This window comes from Juglans regia, chromosome 3 (genome assembly GCF_001411555.2).
Source record: "Juglans regia cultivar Chandler chromosome 3, Walnut 2.0, whole genome shotgun sequence".
In the NCBI taxonomy this organism is placed as follows: Eukaryota; Viridiplantae; Streptophyta; class Magnoliopsida; order Fagales; family Juglandaceae; genus Juglans; species Juglans regia.
Genome location: NC_049903.1, coordinates 32452714 through 32474752, shown reverse-complemented (window position 1 = coordinate 32474752; position 22039 = coordinate 32452714). Strand labels below are relative to the sequence as shown.

Genomic DNA, 22039 nt, shown 5'->3' with positions numbered 1-22039 from the left:
TCGAGGTACGGGCCACCTCCATGGTTTAAGAATAAATCTTTCTCCCATTCCAACCTGTGGAACGATTTTCATCATTAAAATATTCCTTTTAATGCTTTCCTCTTTGGATGATTTCTTTCATTTGGGCTTATTTGTTTTCCATATTAACCCTTTGATAAAATACTTGACCAATTTATTTATTGTCTTTTACCTTTCAATTTTTTTTTTCAATTTTTTTTTATGAATAAAAATCAGTTAGATTCTTAAAAATTTGAAAAGTGAAAAAATAAAAAGGCCGATAGGGTCGAATTGGGGGCTGTATTGTACTATGCTTTTTCAAATACAAAATAATAATTAAAAAAATATTTAAAATTCTAACGTCTCATATAGGAAGTAGAGGCATAATTGGTCTAGTTTGAACAGATTATGGATCGAGAATCTCGATCCATCATTTTTGCCGGATTGAACCGTTAGTTATTGGTTTGGTCAGTCTATTTGGCCCAATTCGATCCATAAACAATTTTTTTATTATTTTTTGACAAAAAAATTAATACAAAAAGTTAATTAAATTAATAAAATTAAAATTAAGTGATTGTTTTAATATTTTATATATGATAAATGAATATTAAATAATTTCATTATATATATAATCAATATTAATTCCTTAAATAAAAATTATATAATTAATTTGTAAAAATTATATAATTAATTTATACAACTATTATATAAAAAAAAAATATATATATATAGCTCCTCCGTAACAGGGAGTTTGTTCTGAAAGCAAAGAGAAAAATGGAAATGTCGGTCCAGTCCTTGGAAATTAAAAGGAAGGGAATACCTTTAAATTTCACTCTATTTTATTTAATTTTCAAAGTGCAACTTACACATACTTAAGTCAAAACGAACGACTCAAAGCCACCGATAGATCCGACGGCTCGAAGTCGGCTCTTCAAAATCACTGACCTTCTTCGGATGCCACGTATGCAAGGTGTGTCCCATTACCCCCGCGAAGAGCATGACCCACCCGTCTTTACTTCCCTCGCTGGCCAACGCCGATTGGTTCGCATCGAGTAGGTATTTTCGTAAATTCGTTCAAAACCAACTGGTATATATTTATCCCACCTTTGCCTCCTATAAATTGAGAACACCCCCTTCTCCCAAACGAAGGCTTTGTTTGTAACCGTAGGCGCAGAGAGAGAGAGAGAGAGAGAGAGCGAAGAGCTCTGAGAGTGAGACGAAGCAGCAAAAAAATAGAGGTTAACCAGAAAATCAACCCTCAATTCTCCCACCGATTCCTCCCATTTTACAGACATTTACGTTTTCTTCTGTTTTCCTCGTTTGTTTACCTATCGAAGTTGATTTAAATGAGTCGTTTAGGGTTTAAATCGGTGGTATATCACGGCGACTTGTGCTTGGGAGAGCTGGACGCTATTCCGGTCAAGGACCAGAATTTCCAGTTCCCGAATCACGAGATTCGTATCCACCACATATCGCCACAGAGTGAACGATGCCCTCCGCTCTCAATTCTCCAAACGATTTCTTCGTTTTCCGTTCGGTGCAAGCTCGAGTCGTCCTCGCCGGTCGAACAGTCCCATCTGATCACTCTCCACGCCTCCTGCTTCTACGAATTCAAGGTCCCCCTCTCAATCTGCTTCATTTACCATTTTCTTTCCCTGTTGAGAAAATTTTTTCATAAAACGATTTCCTTTTGTTATTTTGTCACCGAGAATGTAGTAAAAGTTTGAATAATATGATTTCTGAGTGTTGATTTGTTAGAACCTTTACTTAATGGACCTATTACAATCACTCTTTGATTACCTAAATCCAGTTTATGTTATTCATTTTTGGAAACTGGAAACTGGAAACTGTAAGTACTGGAAATCAAATAAATATATGCTCTATGTTCTAGATTACTTTTTGAAAACTAAACCGAGTTTTGGAAATTTTTTGGTTTGATTATATAGACGGCGGTGGTATTGATTGGAGACGAAGAGATTCACTTGGTTGCAATGCCAAGTAAGCAGAAGAAGTTTCCGTGCTTTTGGTGCTATGCGGTTCCTGCAGGTCTGTACGACGCAAGCTTAGGAATGCTAAATTTACGTTGTCTGGCAATCGTATTTGATCTCGACGAGACGCTCATTGTTGCGAACACCATGAAGTCATTCGAGGATAGAATTGAGGCCATTCGAAGTTGGATTGTACGCGAGAATGATTCGTTGCGTGCGTCAGTAATGACTGCCGAAATGAAGCGGTACATAGATGATCGAGCGCTATTGAAGCAGTACACAGAGAATGACACCGTGGTCGATAATAATGGGAAGCCATTTAATGCTCAATTGGAGGAGGTTCCACCACTATCTGATAACCATGAAAGAGTTGTTCGGCCAGTAATTAGATTGCAAGAAAAGAATATTGTCCTCACTCGTATCAATCCTGATGTAAGATGATCTCTTTCACTCTATTTGGTTGTTCCTATATGCTTTTTTCATTTAGCGAGATGATTGATATTTCATAGAAAAGGAGCTTTCCTTATTGCAATACTAGATCCCTATGCATTATTTAATATTTATAATATTCTATTTACCTATAGAAAAGAAGAAGATCCCTATGCATAGAAAAGGAGCTTTCCTTATTGCAATACTAGATCCCTATTCATTATTTAATATTAATAATATTCTTTTTACTGATAAAAAAAGAAGAAGATCACTATGCATTACGAAATTTTGCTAGCCAAGGAGTTAAGAGCTTTTGCTGTAATGACATCATTTTTACGTATTACAATGTGTTGGGAAACCCAAATAAGCATTTACATGGTCCAATTAAGCATTTACATGGTATCTGCTGGATGATATGGGAGTTTGGACAGGCCAAGCTTCTTGCGGTAGCACATAGTGGTTTTTACTGTATTTATGCTGTCTCCATCACCACTCTGTTTGCCAGGTTTCTAGTTTGGCTAGAACACCTTTTGCTATTAGGAAAACTTGGGAACCTCTATAGTATGACTAATACTAATCCAGTGATATAGAAGTTATGGATAGGAAGTTAATAGGAAGTCAACCTTTAATATGTTTATGGCACGTTGATATGGTTATTTTTATACTTTCTGAAATGTAATATTTTCCTTTCCTAAGGACTGGTTGTTTTTTTTTTTCTTTGGTAGAATCGTGATACCAGTGTGCTTGTGAGGTTACGACCTGCGTGGGAGGATCTGAGAAGTTATTTAACTGCAAAAGGAAGGAAACGGTTTGAAGTTTATGTATGTACAATGGCAGAAAGAGATTATGCCCTGGAAATGTGGAGGCTTCTTGACCCGGAGGCACATCTTATAGATTCAAAGCAACTTTTGGACCGTGTTATCTGTGTCAAATCAGGCAAGTGTTGATATCGTCTTGAGAACATTACTTTTGGAATCTTCATATTTTGTGATACCTGTATTTTTTCTCATTTTTTCCCCATCAAAAAATATATTGTGATACATGTTGGGATGTTTAATTAGTGAACATTGTTCTTCTGTTTTCACAATTTTGCTAAATGAAGTTGTTTTGCTTTAGATTCTCAGCTTTGTCTCATGGTGGTCTCCTCTTTTTAGACATTACATCAATATTTGACATTCCTTCCTTGGTTCTGACTGGGTAGGCTCCAGGAAATCTTTGCTAAATGTCTTCCAAGATGCCATGTGCCATCCAAAGATGGCAATGGTAATTGATGACCGTTCGAAGGTTTGGGAAGATAAGGACCAACCACGAGTTCATATGGTTCCAGCATTCACTCCTTATTATGCTCCTCAAGCAGAGGTACTAAATTATGTTTTTTTTAATATCTATATTTATTGAGAGAAGTTCTTTAATTTCCTTTCTTTTAAAATGTTATATTTGATTGATTGGTTGAGTTATTGATTTAATAGACCGCCCATGCTGTTCCAGTCCTCTGTGTAGCAAGAAACGTTGCATGCAATGTCAGAGGTTACTTTTTCAAGTAAGAGCAGTTACCTTGCAAGCTAATAGCATTTTATTTAACCATTCATTGATGACAATTGGCTTACAGTTGCAATTTTATATATGTAATGATTACATTCAGAGAATTTGATGAGAATTTATTACGGAGAATCTCTGAGATCTTTTATGAGGATGAGGTGGTAAATTTACCTCCTGCTCCTGATGTTAGCAACTACATGATATCAGAGGTATTTCATTGATCTGATTCTCAACCCATTGATGAAACTCACTCGTTTTTCTTTGTATGCTTTAGTTAGCTGTTAACAAGTATCCTTTTTGTTCTTTTTAATTTTTATGATAAAATATTTTTGAATGTCAGGATGCTGGATTTGTACCAAATGGCAATACTAATGCTCCCATAAGTGAAGGAATGAACGGTCTTGAAGTTGAACGGAGATTAAACCCAACGGTAGGATTCTAGTATATTGGCAGATATGTATTTACCACTGAATCCTTGTTTGTGTTAGCAATATGAGTACAAAATAATCATTTGGTATAGTTTTTGATTGGCTGTTGCTATTCTTATGAAACTGTCTTCTCTGTTGCTGCTCTCTATGTACCCTAGCATAATGGAAGTTTGATAACTTAGTTTCATTTTCCATTCCCTTATGTTTTTTTCCAGGACGAGAAATGTGCTAATGATTCAGCTACTCATTCATTGACAAATAGTTCTGAGTATAGACATGAGGCCTCTAAGCCACCTGTTGCAATCTTGCCGAATGCCATTGGCCCTGCATCTTCAAGAACACTGATGCCTTCTCAGAGTATTTGCTTCCTTTATCCCAATAAATTTATGCACTTGCCTTAGTAAAATCTAAATGATTTTCTTTTGGCATTTCCTAGCTCCTAGTCTTTAGTTTGTATCTAGGTGTTTCCGCTTGTATTCTCCATGTGCACTTGGGCTAGGCATTACTTATAAAAAATAAATAAATTTATGTTTTTTGAAGTTTGATATACAGCATTGACAATATTTTCTTCTTGTCTTCTTATGTTATGCTTTCAATTACCTTGAAGAACCTGGGTTGCTTGGAGCTCCAGTTAGACGAGATTGCATCTCCTCTGATCGTGATTATGATATGAAGAGAGGACTCCTCACTATGAAGCATGGTCTAGATTCGAGGATTCAAAGCTCAGGTGAACCCCCCCTTTTGTCAAGATTGCCTACACAATCTGGATCATTGATGCAGCCACAGGGTGGCTGGTTGATGGAAGATGATATTAGTCGAGGGCATTTAAATAGTCGACCTTCGGGATTTGTTCCTGAAGCTGATGCGCTAAAACCTGATAAGCAGTCTGCACATTTAATGCCATTTTCACCTAGCACACCAGGATCTACTCCTACTGCTTTACCTTCACAAACATCCCAAGGGAAGGTTGAAGAGGTTTGTTCTGGATATCCCTCAAGCTTATATGAGAATTAATATCTAGTTTGACAATCTTTCTTCCTGTGGAGAGCACTCTAAAACGTCTCTTGTCTTGCTTATATGTAGGCATGTGCTAGTTATGATACGCTAAAACAAAATCTTCCACCTGCAAGTCTGCCATCAGGTATGGGAACTAGCAAATCATGTGTTCACATTGTCCATCAAGCAAGGTTAACTTTTGGTTCTCGATGTATGCAAACTTCCAAAGATATTACCTTATCATGCGTTAATTTACTTTTTAGCTACTACCCATCGCATATCTTTCCTTTTGACCATAAAGATTTTTCAATGTACCATCCATCTTTTTCTTTTTTGGGGACTTTTTTCACATGCCAGTTTGCTACTACTGAATTATTTCATGGATGGTTTCTCAGTTTTCGATATTTTGCTTTTGTTTGTTATTTCATCGTTTTTAATGCTTAAACTTCACTTATGCTTCTGTGCTGCATTATCTAAATATTTTAGAAATTTAACCTATTGTCTTTTTAATGATTTCGCATTTGATTTTGTCCTGCATTGACATCAGAGGGGCGGGAGGGTCGATCTGATCTTTTAGGGCTTGTTTGGGGAAGTGAGATGATCTCATCTCAAAACTTCTCATAATTTCCTTTCCAAACATCACTAAAACACAAATACTTTTCAATTTCAAATCTTCAACTTTTTCATCTAATCATTACCTAATCATTATAGCTTTCCCAAACTTAAAAAAAAAACACAAAATAAAACTACTTTTTCAAATCTCAAAACAAAACTAACATTAAAAAATAATATTCTAACAATATTTTAACTTTATAATATTTTTATTCAACTTTTTCTCTCTCATTTTCCAAAACTTAATAAAACATCTTAACTCAAACCATTTCACTATTATTCACAGAATTCTCATAACATCTCACTTCCCAAACGAGCCCTACAATCTTTATAGCCTTTTCTGTAAACGACAAGCTTGAATAAAACATTATGGATGATGCCCTGTTTACAATGGTTAACACATGTTTGTTTTGTTGATTTGCTGATTGAGGTTTCTTGCAGAGGTTGCTGGATCTCAAAATCAGGTGTCTACTAGCAGAGATATTCAAACTGAAGCTGGAAAATCAAACATGCTACCTTCTCCTTTATCTATTGGAGTACTGCAAGAGATTGGACGAAGATGCAACTCCAAGGTACAAATGCATTCTGGCTTTACCAGGGATACATTGCTCCCTTTTTTCTTCTCCTTTTTGCTGCTATTCACCACATTCTATCCTCCCATGCAGGTCGAGTTCAGGTCTGTTGTCAGCACCAGTAAGGATTTGCAATTTTCTGTTGAGGTCAGTGAAACCATGTTTCCTTGCTGAAACTTATTTCGATTCTATACTAAGAAGTGTATATATACATATATATTATTTCATTGATGTGTATTATAAGGTGACAAGTTGAAATGTAGGCAATGGTAACAGATTCTATTTCTTGTTTTTGCATTCACAAATACGCGACTCAACTCATCTATCTTTTAGTCCCAACTACGTGGTTAGCTGCAAAAATCTGTGTCCTCCCTCCTTTTTTATTTTAAATTAATTTTTTAATTTTTCTAAAACTTATGTAGGTCCAAGGAAACATTACGTCTAGCATTTGGACTTGAAAAAACTCAATGTTGTTGATCCATTGGTGCAGGTTTTGTTCACTGGCGAGAAGATAGGGGTTGGAATGGGCAAGACAAGGAAAGATGCTCAACAACAAGCTGCCGAAAATGCCCTTCACAGCTTAGCAGGTAAAACCATCTGCCTTTCATTCTCTGCAGTCGTTTTCTTGGTTTAATCTGCCTTTGACTTTATACTAGATATACTTTCTTAACAATTATTTCTTTTACTGAAATGTGTCCTTAGAAATTGTAGAGATTAGGCCTATGGATATCAATAAACATTCATTTAACAAAAGAAGTATAATTTAGTTCCATAATTTCTGTCTTTCTTTTTTGATAAGTAGAAATTTGTATACTTTAGTTAAGGAATAAGGAGTGTGAATGTATTGGTGAGATAAAGAAGAGGAGCTTGATTGGTGAGAGAATCTATGTTGTATCTTTTTATTGGGTGTTGGGTGAGAGGTGAGGGGTAGCTGGTTCTTTTAGAAGCAAGGCTGTGTTTGTATGTCTCCTACTGTTGGTGTTTTTGGGATATGGCATGCCTCCTTTTTGTTGGTTTGTAGAGAAGTAGAATAAACTTGTAATCTTTCAGTATTCTGGTGTACAAGGAAGTTAATGTCATTTTTTTGCATTTGATTTTGATATTGAGTAGTGACATCCTTCTCAGCACTTGTGCCATTTGATTCTGGCTATTGGATAATGACATCATAAATGCTACGCTTCTGAATTATTATTTTTTCCCCATGAATTGCAGAAAAATATGTAGCATACATTGCACCTCGTACTGGGGCCGTGGACACAGATTTTGACAAGCTTTCTCTTGGGAATGAAAATGGATTTCTATGGGATATCTTCAGTCCTGGAGCGGATGAACCCCTAAGAGAAGATGGGTTGCCTAAAGAAAGCACTTCTGAGGTGGGAATTTCTGATGATGCCCTTCCATATTTGATTTGATTACATAGGTGATGCTTGGATAAAGGGTATGTAGGCAAGAATTTTCCAGATGAGGGGTATTGGTTACATGGAGAGAAACCGCTCCTTTTTTGGATTTTGCATTGCACCCAGATGTGAGAGCTAAAATCACTGAAAGGGAAGTGAGCTGGCTTAATGTCTGCTATTGCTGCCTTACCCAGGCTCCAATATATCTAAATAAAGAGGTAAGGGCTTGGTGGTCAGTCCCCAGTCTCTACCCATTATCCAAGTACTCCCTTGTAGTCAATTCAGCTATTTTATATTTATATCTTAATATTTCATTGAACATTCATCTTGTTCACTTGGTATTTGCATGAATTCATGATAATCTTTTAATCTGTAATTGAAAAAGACATCCTACTGAGTTTTGCGTGCAAGTACTGGTCTGCGATTTATGGACTTGGATGGTGGGGTCATTGACTTAGCTTGGTCATAGGCTTACAGATACCAGAAGTTTTAGAAATGTAGAAAACCAGGAATCTGAAATTAATTTAGAAGAAAATGTATGATTTTGATAATAAAAAATGAATGGAACCTACTTCACAATACAATTAGAATTATGCCTGGAGTGATTCACATGGCATCATCAAATGATACAACACTCGAAAAGTAATATACTTTATCATTCAATTTCATATATTATTATGAATAATTAATTTATTGTTTACATGTTGCGTATTATTCTGATAATCAAATTTATCACCTTCTTTCTGAAACTTGTTTTGTGTCCAGGTGGACACTAAGTGTGGTGTCCTCTTGTCTGATCAGCCAATTTTTCAATAGACCAAGTGATGGTCCTCAAACATTAAACATACTTCTTTTTTGGAAGAACGAAAACCATTGATGTATAGTGCAGTTAGTCTTAAGAGTTTTTGTCATGGAAGACCTGCTTTAATCCTCTGTACTTGATGGCAATGCTTTTCAGGCCAGTGAAAGTGAACCTGGGTGTCCTTCTAATGTATTAAATCAGCAAGTGCAAAAGCGTGCCAATTCCCCAAGGTATCATAAGACAAAGGGTTTATTTGTTTTATTAAATATTAAGTTATGCCTGAGTAAAGAGACGGGCGTGGGAGGGTGCATTTCTTACTGAGTGTTCCAGGGGTGGAGCATCCAGGAAGGGATAGTTTCCTGCTGATTCATAATATTACCTATATTTTTTTTTGACTGAATTTCAAGCAATTATTTTATGGATTTTTCTGTAAATGATGTTGATTGATTTGCTTGGTTGGATTTCTGTCTTAACTCAAAAAAAAAAAACAGTTACGTGGAATATGATCCTCCGTGCTTATTAATGGGCTCTCTGGAGAGGAAGGAGGGGGCAGAATAGATGGTTGTTTGAGGGTCTGGAGCTTGGTTATGGATGTTATAAATATAATATTATTTTATTTTACTATTAATTCTGTATTTTTGGGGTTCTTATTTGTAAAATGTCTCTCGCGCCCCATCATTTGACTTTCATAGAGCATGGTTTTCCTGCATACATTTTATTGTTTGTTTGCTGGATGTTGGTAAGGCACATAATGTGGGGTGCATCATGTAAGTGTTGATATATTCTAAGTTCTAGGCTTCCTGTAAAAGAAAAAAATGGAGGGGTGTTTGAAAGTTGGTAGGTTTCTTTGAAGTGTTAAACAGTCATGTCCATCTCGCCCTGCAAACCTTTCGCCAGAGTTGCCATGTCTTTTTGGCGGTGCTGCCTGTTCTTGTCCAAGGTGCTATCGCATTACTTGCATATTCTTCCTTTGTACTAACTTTGTTTTCGTGAAATTGTCGTCTTTTATCTATTCAATTCTATTTTGTTTCACTCTGCTTGAATGTAGATGCACATTTGTATTGGGTTCAACAGGGAGGCTGTAATCAATCTTGAGTGTGTTATAATTCAAGTGCATACTTTAAACAATGCCTTTAATTCAAGTGCCAATATGGCTGTGCTATGGATTTCTTTTATTTTGGTTATTCCATCCTCCAGGTTGCCGACTTCTATTTCTAGTAAACGATCAAAGGACGAGGTATTTCGTGGTCCACAAAGCCTACCATCCTTTCGACAACAGAAGAATGGGCATCCTATATCATGAGAAACCATAAGACGGGGGGCATATTTTGGACAAAAGGTTATTGAGCTCTAAAGGTATGTATGCATTTTATATAGTTCAAGCATCTCTTTTGCCCGTGCGTTAGCTGATGCCGAGGTGAAAAATTCTTGAAATTAAATGTGCTTGCAAAGGTGGGCTCCATTTTTTTTTTTTTTTTGCGTGACGCCCTACATTTTCATGTTTATTTAGTGGATATTAAATCAATGGAGAATTATTTTTATATAGGCTTCCCAAGTAACATCGCAATTGAAATTATTTTGTTGCCCCAATGTTCCGTTGATGGCTGATCTGTCTGGATTTCCTTTCTTTGGGGTATTAGAAATGCAAGTGTTACAATATATAATTGAAGTGTTATCTTAAATGGGAATCTATCACACGATACAACACATCTTTATCATAAAAATAACAAATCTGATGATACAAAATCTGAATATAGATTGAATTATGCGATACACTCATTATGTTTGATTATATCACTCTGTTAACTTCTATTTTTCCATGAAGATTTCATGGTTTCTTTCAATATTTTTTCCAGTGTGTATCAGTAATAGATTTGTTCAAATATGTCCTTGGTTACACGTCGGCTTTTTAACTGATATGAACAGGAAAAATAAATTAAATAAGAGAATTTTTAAGTCAGATGAATTTATCATTTTAATTGTGTATTTGGATGCTTTTTAACTGAAAAACACTACCTGATACCAGACTTTAGAATGTTGCTTCTTATATAAAAGGATCATCTAGCTAAAAATATTCTATATTTTTATTGATGATATACACAAATTATAATACATTTGTCTTCAAGGTGTCAGTAAGATATATGTGATACATTAAAATTAAAAAAATGTGAAAGCATCACAAACATATAAAGATTTAAAATTTTGAAGTTATGATTTATTGTTGCTCAATTGAGTATTACAAATAATATCAAATGCTCAATAAATATTATAAGAGTTTGCCTATAAAAAAGTATTGAAAGAGTTACTTTATGTGGCTATTCTTTCTCGGATTTGTCTAAGTTCGGGCATGAATCATAAAGGATATTTATCCTTGATGCTAGGATACCCTATTAATGTGTAGGTAGATCAATATAAGCCCTAGATTTGTAGGGGTCTGTAATGTTGGGAAAGTGATTGAGAAGAGACCTTTCGTGGTTCCCATCACTCCATTGAATTTTAGGAAACCTTACCCAGAGATATATTTGCATTGAACTTCCTTTTTTCTTGTTTACGTGTATCATGGTTCCAAAAAATGATTCGGTTAAGACCGATTTAGTTGATTTAACTTAAATTAATTAGAAATTACCATATATTTTCATGAACTTGTAGCTAAGGTATTATCTTCTTTGTAAATAAGGTTATTCGAGGGCAAAAAAGAAACGAGCAAGTTTCAGGTCAGATTATAATTATATTCTCATTGAAATTAGTTAATGAATTCATAAGTTGAACTCTTATACACATGGTTTAAATGCTCCAATTGCATTGTGTGTGTGTATGTATATATATATATATATATTGTTTTTATTAACCCTTTAAATATTCAATTTAAATTTGTCTTGAATCACCCAATTTCAATAAATTGGTTATTACTGGATTCCCATTTTGTATTTAAATAAGTATTAAAGAGAATGGGAATGAACGCCAAATACAAGATAGCTGGCATATTGTAGAGATTAGAGCACAGCCAAATAGCCGGATGGGGGCCGGAAGGTGGCGAGAAGAGCATAGAGTTTCTGAACTAAACAGTTGCTACAAATATTTTCTCAAGGAAAATATAGGTGGATGTTTAATATTTCCCATAGCTCTGAATGGAGATAACGTTCAAGCTGGGTGCAAAGGTTTGGCTGATTTTCTGATTTTGGTGAAAGCAAAGACTCGATGAATTTGTTTTTGCAGGAACAAATTAAGTTTAATGGACCAAATTAGAATATATGACGTGAGTTGAGCAACAGCCAAATTTGAATAATAAAAAGCTGGTTTTTCATTAATTCCAAGAATCTAAATTACAAAAATTTCTCATAAACTACCCCTCCATCTCAATTATACTTAAAACGATTAATGGTGACATTTCACTTCTAAATTTACCCCGAGTTAAAGGATAGAATAATAACGTTACCCCGACTTATAATGAATGTAATATAATTACCCCCATTAAAAAACTTGAGAAAAAGATAAAGACTTTGATGATGGCAGCCAATAATTCTTCTAAAAGAATTTCATATTTGAAGTAGGGTTTATTATATTAATTTTCTTTATTATAAATAATGGTTTATATTGTTATTTTACTTCGTATTTAATATGTCAAATCTGATTAAGAAGTCACTATTAATAAAAAAAAATTTGGTATAAGGAATGAATTGTCACGAGTAATTATAATCTTAGGATGTTTTTAATACTAGTATGACATTTAAAAAAAAAAAAAAAGATGACAGCATTTCAATTTTATTTATATGCCCTTATTTATGGTAGAGGAATACCTTACATAAAGGGCAAAGTGAGGGTTAGAAGTGGGAATTCTGAAACCAAACTCCTATAAAATTATAAATTACTTAACCAAGCTAAATACAATCATATTAAACAACTAAAATTAATACCGGATACAAGGGATACTTGATCTATAGAATAAAAGACTAATGATATGCTTAGGTAAATTCAAAAAGGGAGGAGAAAGTAGAAACTAACTGTGTTATCCATTGAACCCAAGAAAGCGCGATTGGTAGTTAAGACATTACTTTCTCTGATTGATACTAAAAGGGGAAAAATGTTTAAACTAAAGAATGTCATCCCAAATATTAGAACAAAACTAAGGGGTTAGGAATCATTATTTAATCAATTAATAGCAAGTAGAGAATCAATTTCCACAATAAGATCAGACACGATAACATAAAGAAGGAGAGATTCATTTGAACAAGATAGGCCTCTTAGTCCTAACGGTGGAAACCTAAATGTGAAGAGAGCCCAAGGTAGATGCATTAGAGGTGGAAAACATAAATGTGAAGTAGAGTGTAATCACCAAGATTAGAAATTATAACATGAGAGATAGAGGTGCAACCACGGGGAACAACATAAGAAATGGTATATGACTAGACTCCATAAGCTTGTTGAGACCTCTGCTTAAAGGCTACTCGCTAAGAATAAAAAGCTAAGACGATAAGGGATCAATACTATGATTATTTCGCTATGAGTTTTTGTAATTTACTTTTTTAAAGAAGAGGACGATACACTATTTTATTGATTACCCTTAGTTATGACAGAGAAATATCTTATACAAATAAAGAAACTTGGGTGTTACAAAAATTATAACCAGCAGACCAAGGATTGGCTTTCAAAACACTATTAATATTTAGCTTGAGAATACCCAAGGGAGGCGGAACCTACTCGACCTAGATAGATCTTTTTCTTCAAATAGTGAGCTTGGAGATATACAAAGAATTGAGCACATAAGTGTTTGACATAAGACACAACTGCTTTTATGCTTCAGTGAATGATTTAGCTCTCGAAGCCACTTTTTAATCTTACCAATAATGGTAGTGTAATGGTAGTAGTATCAGAATCTTGCTCCATAACTTCCTAAAGAGAAATGATGAAGTAAAATAGAAGAGAAATAGTGCCAAATGCTCTTCGTATGAGAACAATCTGAAAATATATGGTTAGCAGATTCAATAGAGCTCTCAAAACAAGAAGAGCATTTAAAAGTCATGGGAATCCCATATTCTTGAACTTTATCATCGAGGGGGATTTCATTTTGCCAAAGTTTCCAGACAAAGACCAAAATCTTGTTAGGGAGGTGGTCCTGAAAAAGGATCCAAGTAGACTTAGAAGAAAATTTACTATCATGATAATGTTTCCAAACTCTAATATCACAATCTAATTTAACAAGGATAGGATAATGATTAACCTCATGAATTAGAGATATGCCACCCAAATTAGAGAGCATAAGCGTATTCCGATTCCGATAAGTAGAGGAATAAACATCTTTTAATTGAAGATGGAGATTGTTAACATGGAAATGTTTCTGTGCTAAGGAACCATTCATGGTCCAGTTATCTTATTATAAACCTTATTATAAACTTAAAATGCCATCCCTAATTTTCTGTTGACTTTCCTGGTGAATGATATGGAGCTAATGACATATAACTTTCAAAGAGATGAAATGACAAGTCTTAAATGTTTCAAGTGACGGATAGTACCTTTGTTGACAACGCCAAAGACATTCCAAATAAACAATTCATCAACATATTATTTGAGTTTTTGTCTTAGGGATTACACCATTTATACGGGTAATCCTTTTACCTTTATTCTTAACAGTGTCTGCCACAATTTCAGAATCTGAGTGGGTTGATTTCGATGAATGCTTTTCTTCCTCTGATAGAGCTATGGAGGAATCCAAAGAATCATTAGCACGCATAGAGAAAGAATTAAAAATAGAGACCTCATTTGACAAAATGATCTTTATTAATGGGGTCAGGTCCAAAAATCTGATCCTTATTACTTTCAACAGAATTGTGAACTTCTAAAAGTATTAGTAGTGGATTGGCTAAAGCTAAATTTTAGCTCAAGTTTGGCAATTTCCTTCAAAATATAAAAAATAATGAATTGGCTATATCTACAGTATTTTTGACGTGGACTATTTCGGTTGGCCAAATTTAGCCAGGAGATTCAGCTGGCTATATATTATTTTACATTATTAAAATATTCAGTTGTTTTTTGCGCGAGTATTTTCTCCCTTGTTCCACTCTAATGCTACTGATCATCTTCTCTCATCTGTGTATTCTTCCCAGCTCCCAACCTGCCCTTCATCTCTGTTTTCGTTCACCTCGTTACTCAAACAAAGAGGATTTTAGAGAAATCCAGGTCTGCCCTCTCTCTTGAGGTGAAAAAACACGAAGAAAACATATCATTCAATTGTACACTTATAACTTTGCATATGCAGTGTTAATATATGAAATTATTTAGGATTCTGAAATTATTTTTGCAATATTTGAAGAATTAGATTTTGTGGGAAAGAAGAGAGAGTAGATGAAATAAGAGGGTACTTGGGAAAGAAAACAGGGATTGAGAGATAGAGAGAGATTGTTAGAGTTTGTAGAATTTGTGCATTTGAAACGGAATGAAAAAATCTATTTGGGGGAAGGAAAGGATATGCAAGAAATAGATGGAAAAAATTATCCGAAACTAAAATGATATAAATGATTTCGCCGTTCGTCGTCTGGAGCTCCTCCATCGAGATTGGAGGTTGTATGACTTGCAGTGGAGGTGTGTTTGGTTTTGATTTTGTCAAAGTGATTTTTTGTCAATTTTACTCTTTTGCCGTTTGCTATGGTGCGACTAGGTTTAAGTTTAGATGAGGCAATTAGCTGATGTGTCATTTCACTATTGGTCTCCGATAAATCCCTTCTATAGGATATTCCTATCCAAGAGGAATTGAAAGGGAAAATAAGAAAACACGTTTAACCTTGTCATCAAGCCGTAATTTGCCCTATTGGTTATTCCTAATTAAAATAGTTAAAACAATTTCACATTTGTTAATAAATTTTAAAAGCTAATTCTTTCGGCAAAAAACTAGAATCCTTTAAAATATGATAAATATTGGCATGTCCAAAAATTTAATCATCTAATAAAAAAGCGATGATCAAGACTTTTCTATAAGCAAAAAAAAATTGTAGAAGGCAACAATGAAGATGACTTTCCTATTTGAATGTGATTATAGTATTACTTTCACAATAAAAGATGCGACAAGAGGGGCATGGATAGTGGAAAGCGCTACTAGAGAATTCAATTAAGTTGAGAATTCAATGAATATATTTAGGTTTTTTTTTTTAATACTACCTGTTTACATGGGTTATGTCTATCTTTCATTCATATCAATGAAACTTATTTATTACTTATTAAAAAAAAATAGAGAATTTAATTAAGTTGTTAAACAACTAATACTAGTAGTGAAGATGAATCATATCTGAACTAGAATAAGAAACTTATGACATATTATATCATTTGAGAATATCCTAAAACTCCCATAGAGCAATTCATCAAGATTTTAATACGAATAAATATAGATAAAAGTTACTATTGAGAGCATTCATTTTATACACATGATGTGGTATCATGTAGATTACACATCTTTTCAAATAAATTATAAATAATTAACTAGAAGCAACAACATTATAAATACAAAAAATATATTATTATAATAACTTCTCTCTAATTTTACTCTTTTAATATCTCTTCACGGGCTCGATAGATTTAGGGTTAAAAAGCTTTTTGCCTTGATGTTCGACCGACCGCTGCAATTAATTAGGAGCTGCAGGCCCTCCTGAATTTGGCTTCTCCTTAAATATTAGTTTAGAGTGTTTAGTCTCCGGGGGCAAAGGGCACACCTCGAATTTCATGCTTGACCGACCTACCTCGAAAGTGAGTGAGCATGCAGATGCGTACCTACGTACAAGGTCCGTTTGACATTAATTACGTTGTTCTTTTTTCTTGTTACTGACAAAACAAAATAATAAATTTATTTCAAGGTAACGTGGTCTCTAGGTTAAATGTCTATATAAGCGCTTGCTTGTTTTAGATGAAATTACATGCGTTGAAATTAAAATTAAAAATTAAATAAATTATTTTAATATTATTTTTATTTTAAAATTTAAAAAGAATTGAATTATATATATTATTTTGTATGAAAATTTAAAAAAATTATAATCGACCTCGTTTGTTTTCACAGATGAAATGAGATGAGTTGAGATTAAAGTTAAAAGTTAAATAAAATATTGTTAAAATATATATTTTTAATATTATTTTTATTTTGAAATTTGAAAAAGTTAAATTATTTATCTTATTTTATGTAGAAATTTGAAAAAATAATAATGATTAGATGAGATGAAATGTGATGAGCTGTAAAAACAAACTAAAGAAGTCTTTTTGGAGCACGTGCACAGCTTACTCTCACCTTGCCATCTAAATCCAAAAAAAGATAAAAAAGAAAAAAAGAATCAAATGTCCTGAAAACACAAACCGTGAAGTTTTCTTCTCACATTTTACAATGCAAGACCTGGAATCTCAATTCCTTTTACGCCTCTACTTACTGCCGGTGTTGCTGTCCATTCTGCAACTCGATGCGCCTGGAGGTTTGCCTCTCTCTGAGCCTAACAGAGCTGCCATTTATCTTATGTTCATATGTTAGTGATGAAAAACCTTGTAACAATTTTATGAGCAGAGAAAAAAAAAATAAGAACCTTTTTAATGGTGTGCCAAAACAACTCTATCAACAGTAACAACTTGCAAGTAGTATAAGTTGTATAACCCCCTTTTTTTTTTTAATTCAATAACCCTTATGACTCTTTTGGTTAGAAAACTATATAGAATAAACTTGGAAGTTTAAAAAATCAAAAGGCATGCGTTAGGAAATTACAAGACTGATAACTTTTAGAAAGTTTGACGGTTATCAAATATCATCGAGAAAAAGATGGTGTGTATAAACAGAAGCCAAGTTTCGTGCTTCCAAAATTGTATATTTAATAGATATCACATCCATAGAACTTTTGCAGATATTCATTGCTACATATGTTGACATTCAGAACTAATTTTGGGTTCCCAACAAATAGTTATAGTCAGTTCAATTTGCAAAACTGTAAAGATATAGCGGTATGAATAAGACCATCCTAACCATAGAAGAAATACAAAACCAGAGCACACTCTTACAATAGTCTACAACCAATATCATGCTGAGGAAACAAAGCTCATTTGTACATACAACAACAACATCAACAACCAATAATGCCTCATTCTTCTAGCCTGAGTATTGGGTCACTATGAAGCAGCACAGTCATAAGCTTGAATTGCTTTCAGAAGGATTTCACCCAAGTTCTTTTAAGTTGATCCTAAAGTAATCCTAAATTAGTTAGAAACTTCTGCAGTGTTTTGCGACCCCATTGCATGTCATTTTGCAATACATCATCATTGATTTGCTCTGAGTAAGACTGCTCTTCTCTTTTTGGTAAATGAAGCTTTTGTTCAAATTCTGTCTCAAGCTTTTCTTCCTCATCATTGAAAATTTTGGAAGGTGCTCGTTGAGGTGCTTCACCATCTGGTTCTTGCTTCTCCACTAACTAAATTTGGTTAGGTTTCAGTACATAGAAAAAGAAAAAAAAAAAGACAAGATGGCAAAGAATAGCATCCACAATAGAACAGCTTATTAATTTCCGTCTTGGGAGAGTTGCATACTTTAAAATAAAATGCAGTAAAGCGGAAAGCAGTCTCACATCTAATCGCTAACATAAGGCAGCATGCACTGGATTGCTGAGTGGTTATTACCATTTTCAATTTTCATGTAACTGAAGTAGAGTGCACTTTGTAAAACAAAACTTTTGAATCTGATAGAATGCATGAAGAACACTTGGGGGCATAATTTGGACAAATATTCTAGGTAGTAAATTTTGATTCCAGATTATAGTACTATTTCATCTGCAAATATGAAAACTTGGTCCTTTGAGTAGCTTAGATGCTCTTGTTGCATACAGTAAATACTAAAGTTGTTAATTGATTGACCCTTTCAGTTTGATTTGTACAAAGCATCAGATGCAATTATTCAATATTGACAGAACAAAAAAGGATGCCTTGCCATTTATCATCTTCAGAAGTTCCTCTTTATGGAAAGCAAGATTTCAAGAACATACAACTTCAGCAACGTGTATCTCCTACTCCTGAATACGTTGTGATTTATGGGAAGGGAGTATTATTTTTGGCTTAGGTAGATATAGAAGAAGAGAAGAGAAAAAAAGATTACACTCTTCAAGCAGTTACCTCTGGTACAAAATCATCCTTAGCTTCATAGGCTCCAACAGAGGCATCAAATGCAATTGTTTTCTCACTTTCATCTGTGCTTGCTTCTTCATTTGGCACTTTTGACAATGGAGTCAAACCAGGAACGAGAACAGGGTCTCCATGATTAATCAGATTTCCTTCAATGTGTGTGCTTCCCGGGTTTTCGACTGTCAAAACACTGCCATTATTTCCAAGAAGCTCCTCTGCTATTATTGCAACCTCGTTTGGGATAGCTGTAGATTCCTCTTTTGGGTCACTAACTATTGCACCAAACATTTTGCTACTAGCACTCACTTTGGGGTTCTCATTTGAGTAGCTTATATTATCTGCAACAATAGCTTTGGGCTTCTCTTGTGGAAGAGTAATGTTATCGGCAATGAATTTTTCCTTGTGTGGTTCTATAATTGGTTTTTGATCTGGAGCTGTATCGCCGTATGCAATGGCAGATCCCTGGTTCACATGAGATACCACTTCCTCTTTTGGATGACTGAAGTTCTCAGAAACAATCATCATTTCCGAGTCAACCATTGAGTGTTCATTTGGGTCAGCTAATTGCTCTTCCTCTATTATCTTCTGAAACTCAGCATTGTCCCAATCCTCACAAACAGTGACCATATTCTCAGTTTCCCATGTCTGAAAAATTCGATCGGGACCAGGTTGCCACACGATATTCCCAGTGATTTCTTTTAGTATAAACTTGAACTTGACTGCTTTTCCAGCAGGTATATCCTAGTTGAAAACAATGACAAAGTACTTCATCAATTTGTCTTTAATTCATATATTTCTACAGTCTTTCACTCATCTTTTTTCTACTCACCAGCTCAACAGTCCACATATGACCATCTGACCAATTCAACGGAATTGCACTTGCAGGGTCCCATAGGCCGAACATAGAATCATCCCCTACTACGAGAAATTGCTCACCAAATATACACCGTTTCTGTAACTGAAATCTTACATGAACAGTCTTTGATTGACCTGCACAGCAGAGGTGGCATTGAGAGTCTAAACATAGTGGCAAAATGCTAAAGAGCAATAGGAAGTAACATGATTCTTGAACGTAGGAAAATTCTAAAGACAGGATATAAATTACAAGTTTCTTGACTCTGAGTTTCTGCAGTTTCCAAGTCTGCCTGCAGGGAGAATGTGATACAAAAGTCAGATTGATATTTTTTTTGTAATCCCCAAAATATTTTATTCTGATGGAAAACCCCCATTTAGCCCCCATTCAAGTATTGGAGAGATCAAAGCAAATGGAGAATCTTAAATATCCACGAAAGGAATCCATTTCTGAGTCTTCCTCATCGATTTCTAACTGAAGAGCTTTTTGGAATGAGGAAAAAGAGCAAAAAAGAACAGAATATGCTAAAGAAAATTATTAACCAAGCGAGTACAGTTTCTTGTTTGTCGGTTACTTCATCAACGAGCATCACCAAAGAAACAAACACACGCCGACACAAACAAAAAGAAGAAGAAGCAAATTATCAGTCTCTCTGTTTTGCGATGATTCAATTGGTTTTTATTCCTTCCTATGGAATAAAATTTGTCAATATGGCATTCAATCTGCACTGTTAAAAAGCATTTGAAAGGTTTCCACCAATTTACTATGCCAAAGACTATCTGGCTAGATGAGTCAAATAAGATAACTAGTCCCTGCTGCCAAGTAAAACACTAAAAAGAAGCTCCGAGTTATAAAACCGTTCATAAGATTCCTTAAAACGTAGAAATAGCACACGATCATATGAACCCAGCAACCATAAGAGAAAGCAAAGGATCGAAAGGATCTTATGATAGGCAATATACAAACATACATACAGATTTTAACAAAAAGCCTGATATTCTGTTCATTGATACCAGAGAGAGATGGAAAGCAAACCTGGGAAAAAGAAAGCTTAACGTTTTTCCATATTTTACAGCCAAGAAATCCTATCTGCTTTTACATTCAGGGAGGATCGGTGATTTAACAATTATCTCAATAGCAAACCTAACTCAACACTTCAAAAATAACATTTTTCTTCCTCATTTTCTTCTCAGAAACAACGAAAACAAAATTGTTTCGTAAAACCGAAAGCAACTGTCCAAAAAAGACCTGGGTTTTCGAGGAGAGAGAAGTGACCACCGGGTGTGCGGCCTTGTGGCGCACAGATATCAAATGCAATAACCCAAAATTGACAACTTTCTGCGACCGCAGCAGGGAACAAGTTTCGGGCCTAAGAAGAAGACACTCTTTGGGTGGAACAACCAACTTGTCAAAGATGATCTTGGAGGTTGAACTCGGTAGGGTTCTCATCGCTCAAAACTCTTCAGCAACTCGGTGGCAGCAACGGCAACCCAGCGAAGCTCGACTCAGCTGCTTCGAGAAGTAGTAGTTTGGATTTTTGTGCTTTCGTTTGTTTGTTTCTGTACTTCGATAGCTAATCTGACTTCTGGTGGTCATTATTGGGCCAATATATAATAATGACAATAAATAATAAAAGAATGGACCGGATTCCACGTGGCGTTTCGACACGTACCACCATGGGATGAATCGGCCTCTCACTTTTCGTGTGAGAGTAATCTTATTAGATTAGTTAAAATTAAAATATATTTTTAATAAATATAAGATAAATTTAATATTTAACTATTACATTAATTTTAAAAAATTTTTAATTTTTTTAATTATGAATTTATTATCATATTTTACTATTCATAATATTATATATTAATTAGTAATTGTATTCTAATTATATTTTTTCAATTGTCATTTAAAATGGAGAGAGAAATAATTGATATTAAAGGGAGAGAGAAAAAAAGAATATAAAATAGATTTGATGAATGAATAGTTACTTTCAAATTTAAAAATAATTTTAGATATTACTGTAGCTATATTCTAAATATTTAGAATATAGCTATTTCAATATGAGCTATTTTATGACTTAATAACTAAATTCTCATTAGATTTAGCTTTTAGCTAATCCAATGAGAATGTTCTAATTAAAGCTTTGTTTATTTTGAGAGATTAATATGAGATGAAAATAAAAATTGGAATAAAATATTTTTAAAATATATTTTTTAATATTATTTTATTTTAAAATTTAAAAAATTTAAATTTTTTATTTTATTTTATTGTGAATTTAAGAAAATTTTAATTATTAAATAATAA

At 34.2% G+C, this 22039-nt stretch overlaps 2 protein-coding genes across 8 annotated transcripts; one reads left to right on the top strand and one right to left on the bottom strand.

Annotated features, from left to right (window-relative positions):
• Positions 1–1143: 1143 nt before the first annotated feature.
• LOC108994920 (RNA polymerase II C-terminal domain phosphatase-like 2) lies at positions 1144–14985 on the top strand. Of its 5 annotated transcripts, XR_001996778.2 has the most exons (18): positions 1144–1613; positions 1944–2417; positions 3140–3350; positions 3616–3773; positions 3884–3954; positions 4057–4162; positions 4294–4383; positions 4597–4738; positions 4989–5356; positions 5465–5522; positions 6431–6561; positions 6655–6708; positions 7052–7148; positions 7774–7934; positions 8917–8990; positions 9958–10116; positions 11438–11474; positions 14862–14985. XR_001996778.2 is itself a non-coding variant. In XM_018970342.2 (16 exons), the coding sequence occupies exons 1-16, from the start codon at positions 1344–1346 to the stop codon at positions 10061–10063; spliced, it is 2571 nt and encodes an 856-aa protein (XP_018825887.1). In that variant the 5' UTR covers positions 1144–1343; the 3' UTR covers positions 10064–10442. The 5 variants fall into 5 exon arrangements, 2 of the variants coding, with proteins under 2 accessions (XP_018825887.1, XP_018825888.1); XR_001996779.2 differs by lacking the exon at positions 11438–11474; XR_001996780.2 differs by lacking the exons at positions 11438–11474; positions 14862–14985 and having other exon boundaries at positions 7774–8176; positions 9958–10442.
• A 2618-nt stretch (positions 14986–17603) lies between these two features.
• On the bottom strand, positions 17604–21318 carry LOC108994927. Of its 3 annotated transcripts, none has more exons than XM_035688532.1 (6): positions 20987–21312; positions 20774–20827; positions 19991–20030; positions 19715–19875; positions 18877–19626; positions 17604–18182 (listed from the first exon to the last, which is right to left on the bottom strand). In XM_035688532.1, exons 1-6 carry the CDS (start codon positions 21185–21187, stop codon positions 17955–17957), a joined length of 1434 nt encoding a protein of 477 aa, XP_035544425.1. In that variant the 5' UTR covers positions 21188–21312; the 3' UTR covers positions 17604–17954. The 3 variants fall into 3 exon arrangements, with proteins under 3 accessions (XP_035544425.1, XP_035544426.1, XP_035544427.1); XM_035688533.1 differs by having other exon boundaries at positions 17604–18178; XM_035688534.1 differs by lacking the exon at positions 20774–20827 and having other exon boundaries at positions 20987–21318.
• Positions 21319–22039: the final 721 nt, after the last annotated feature.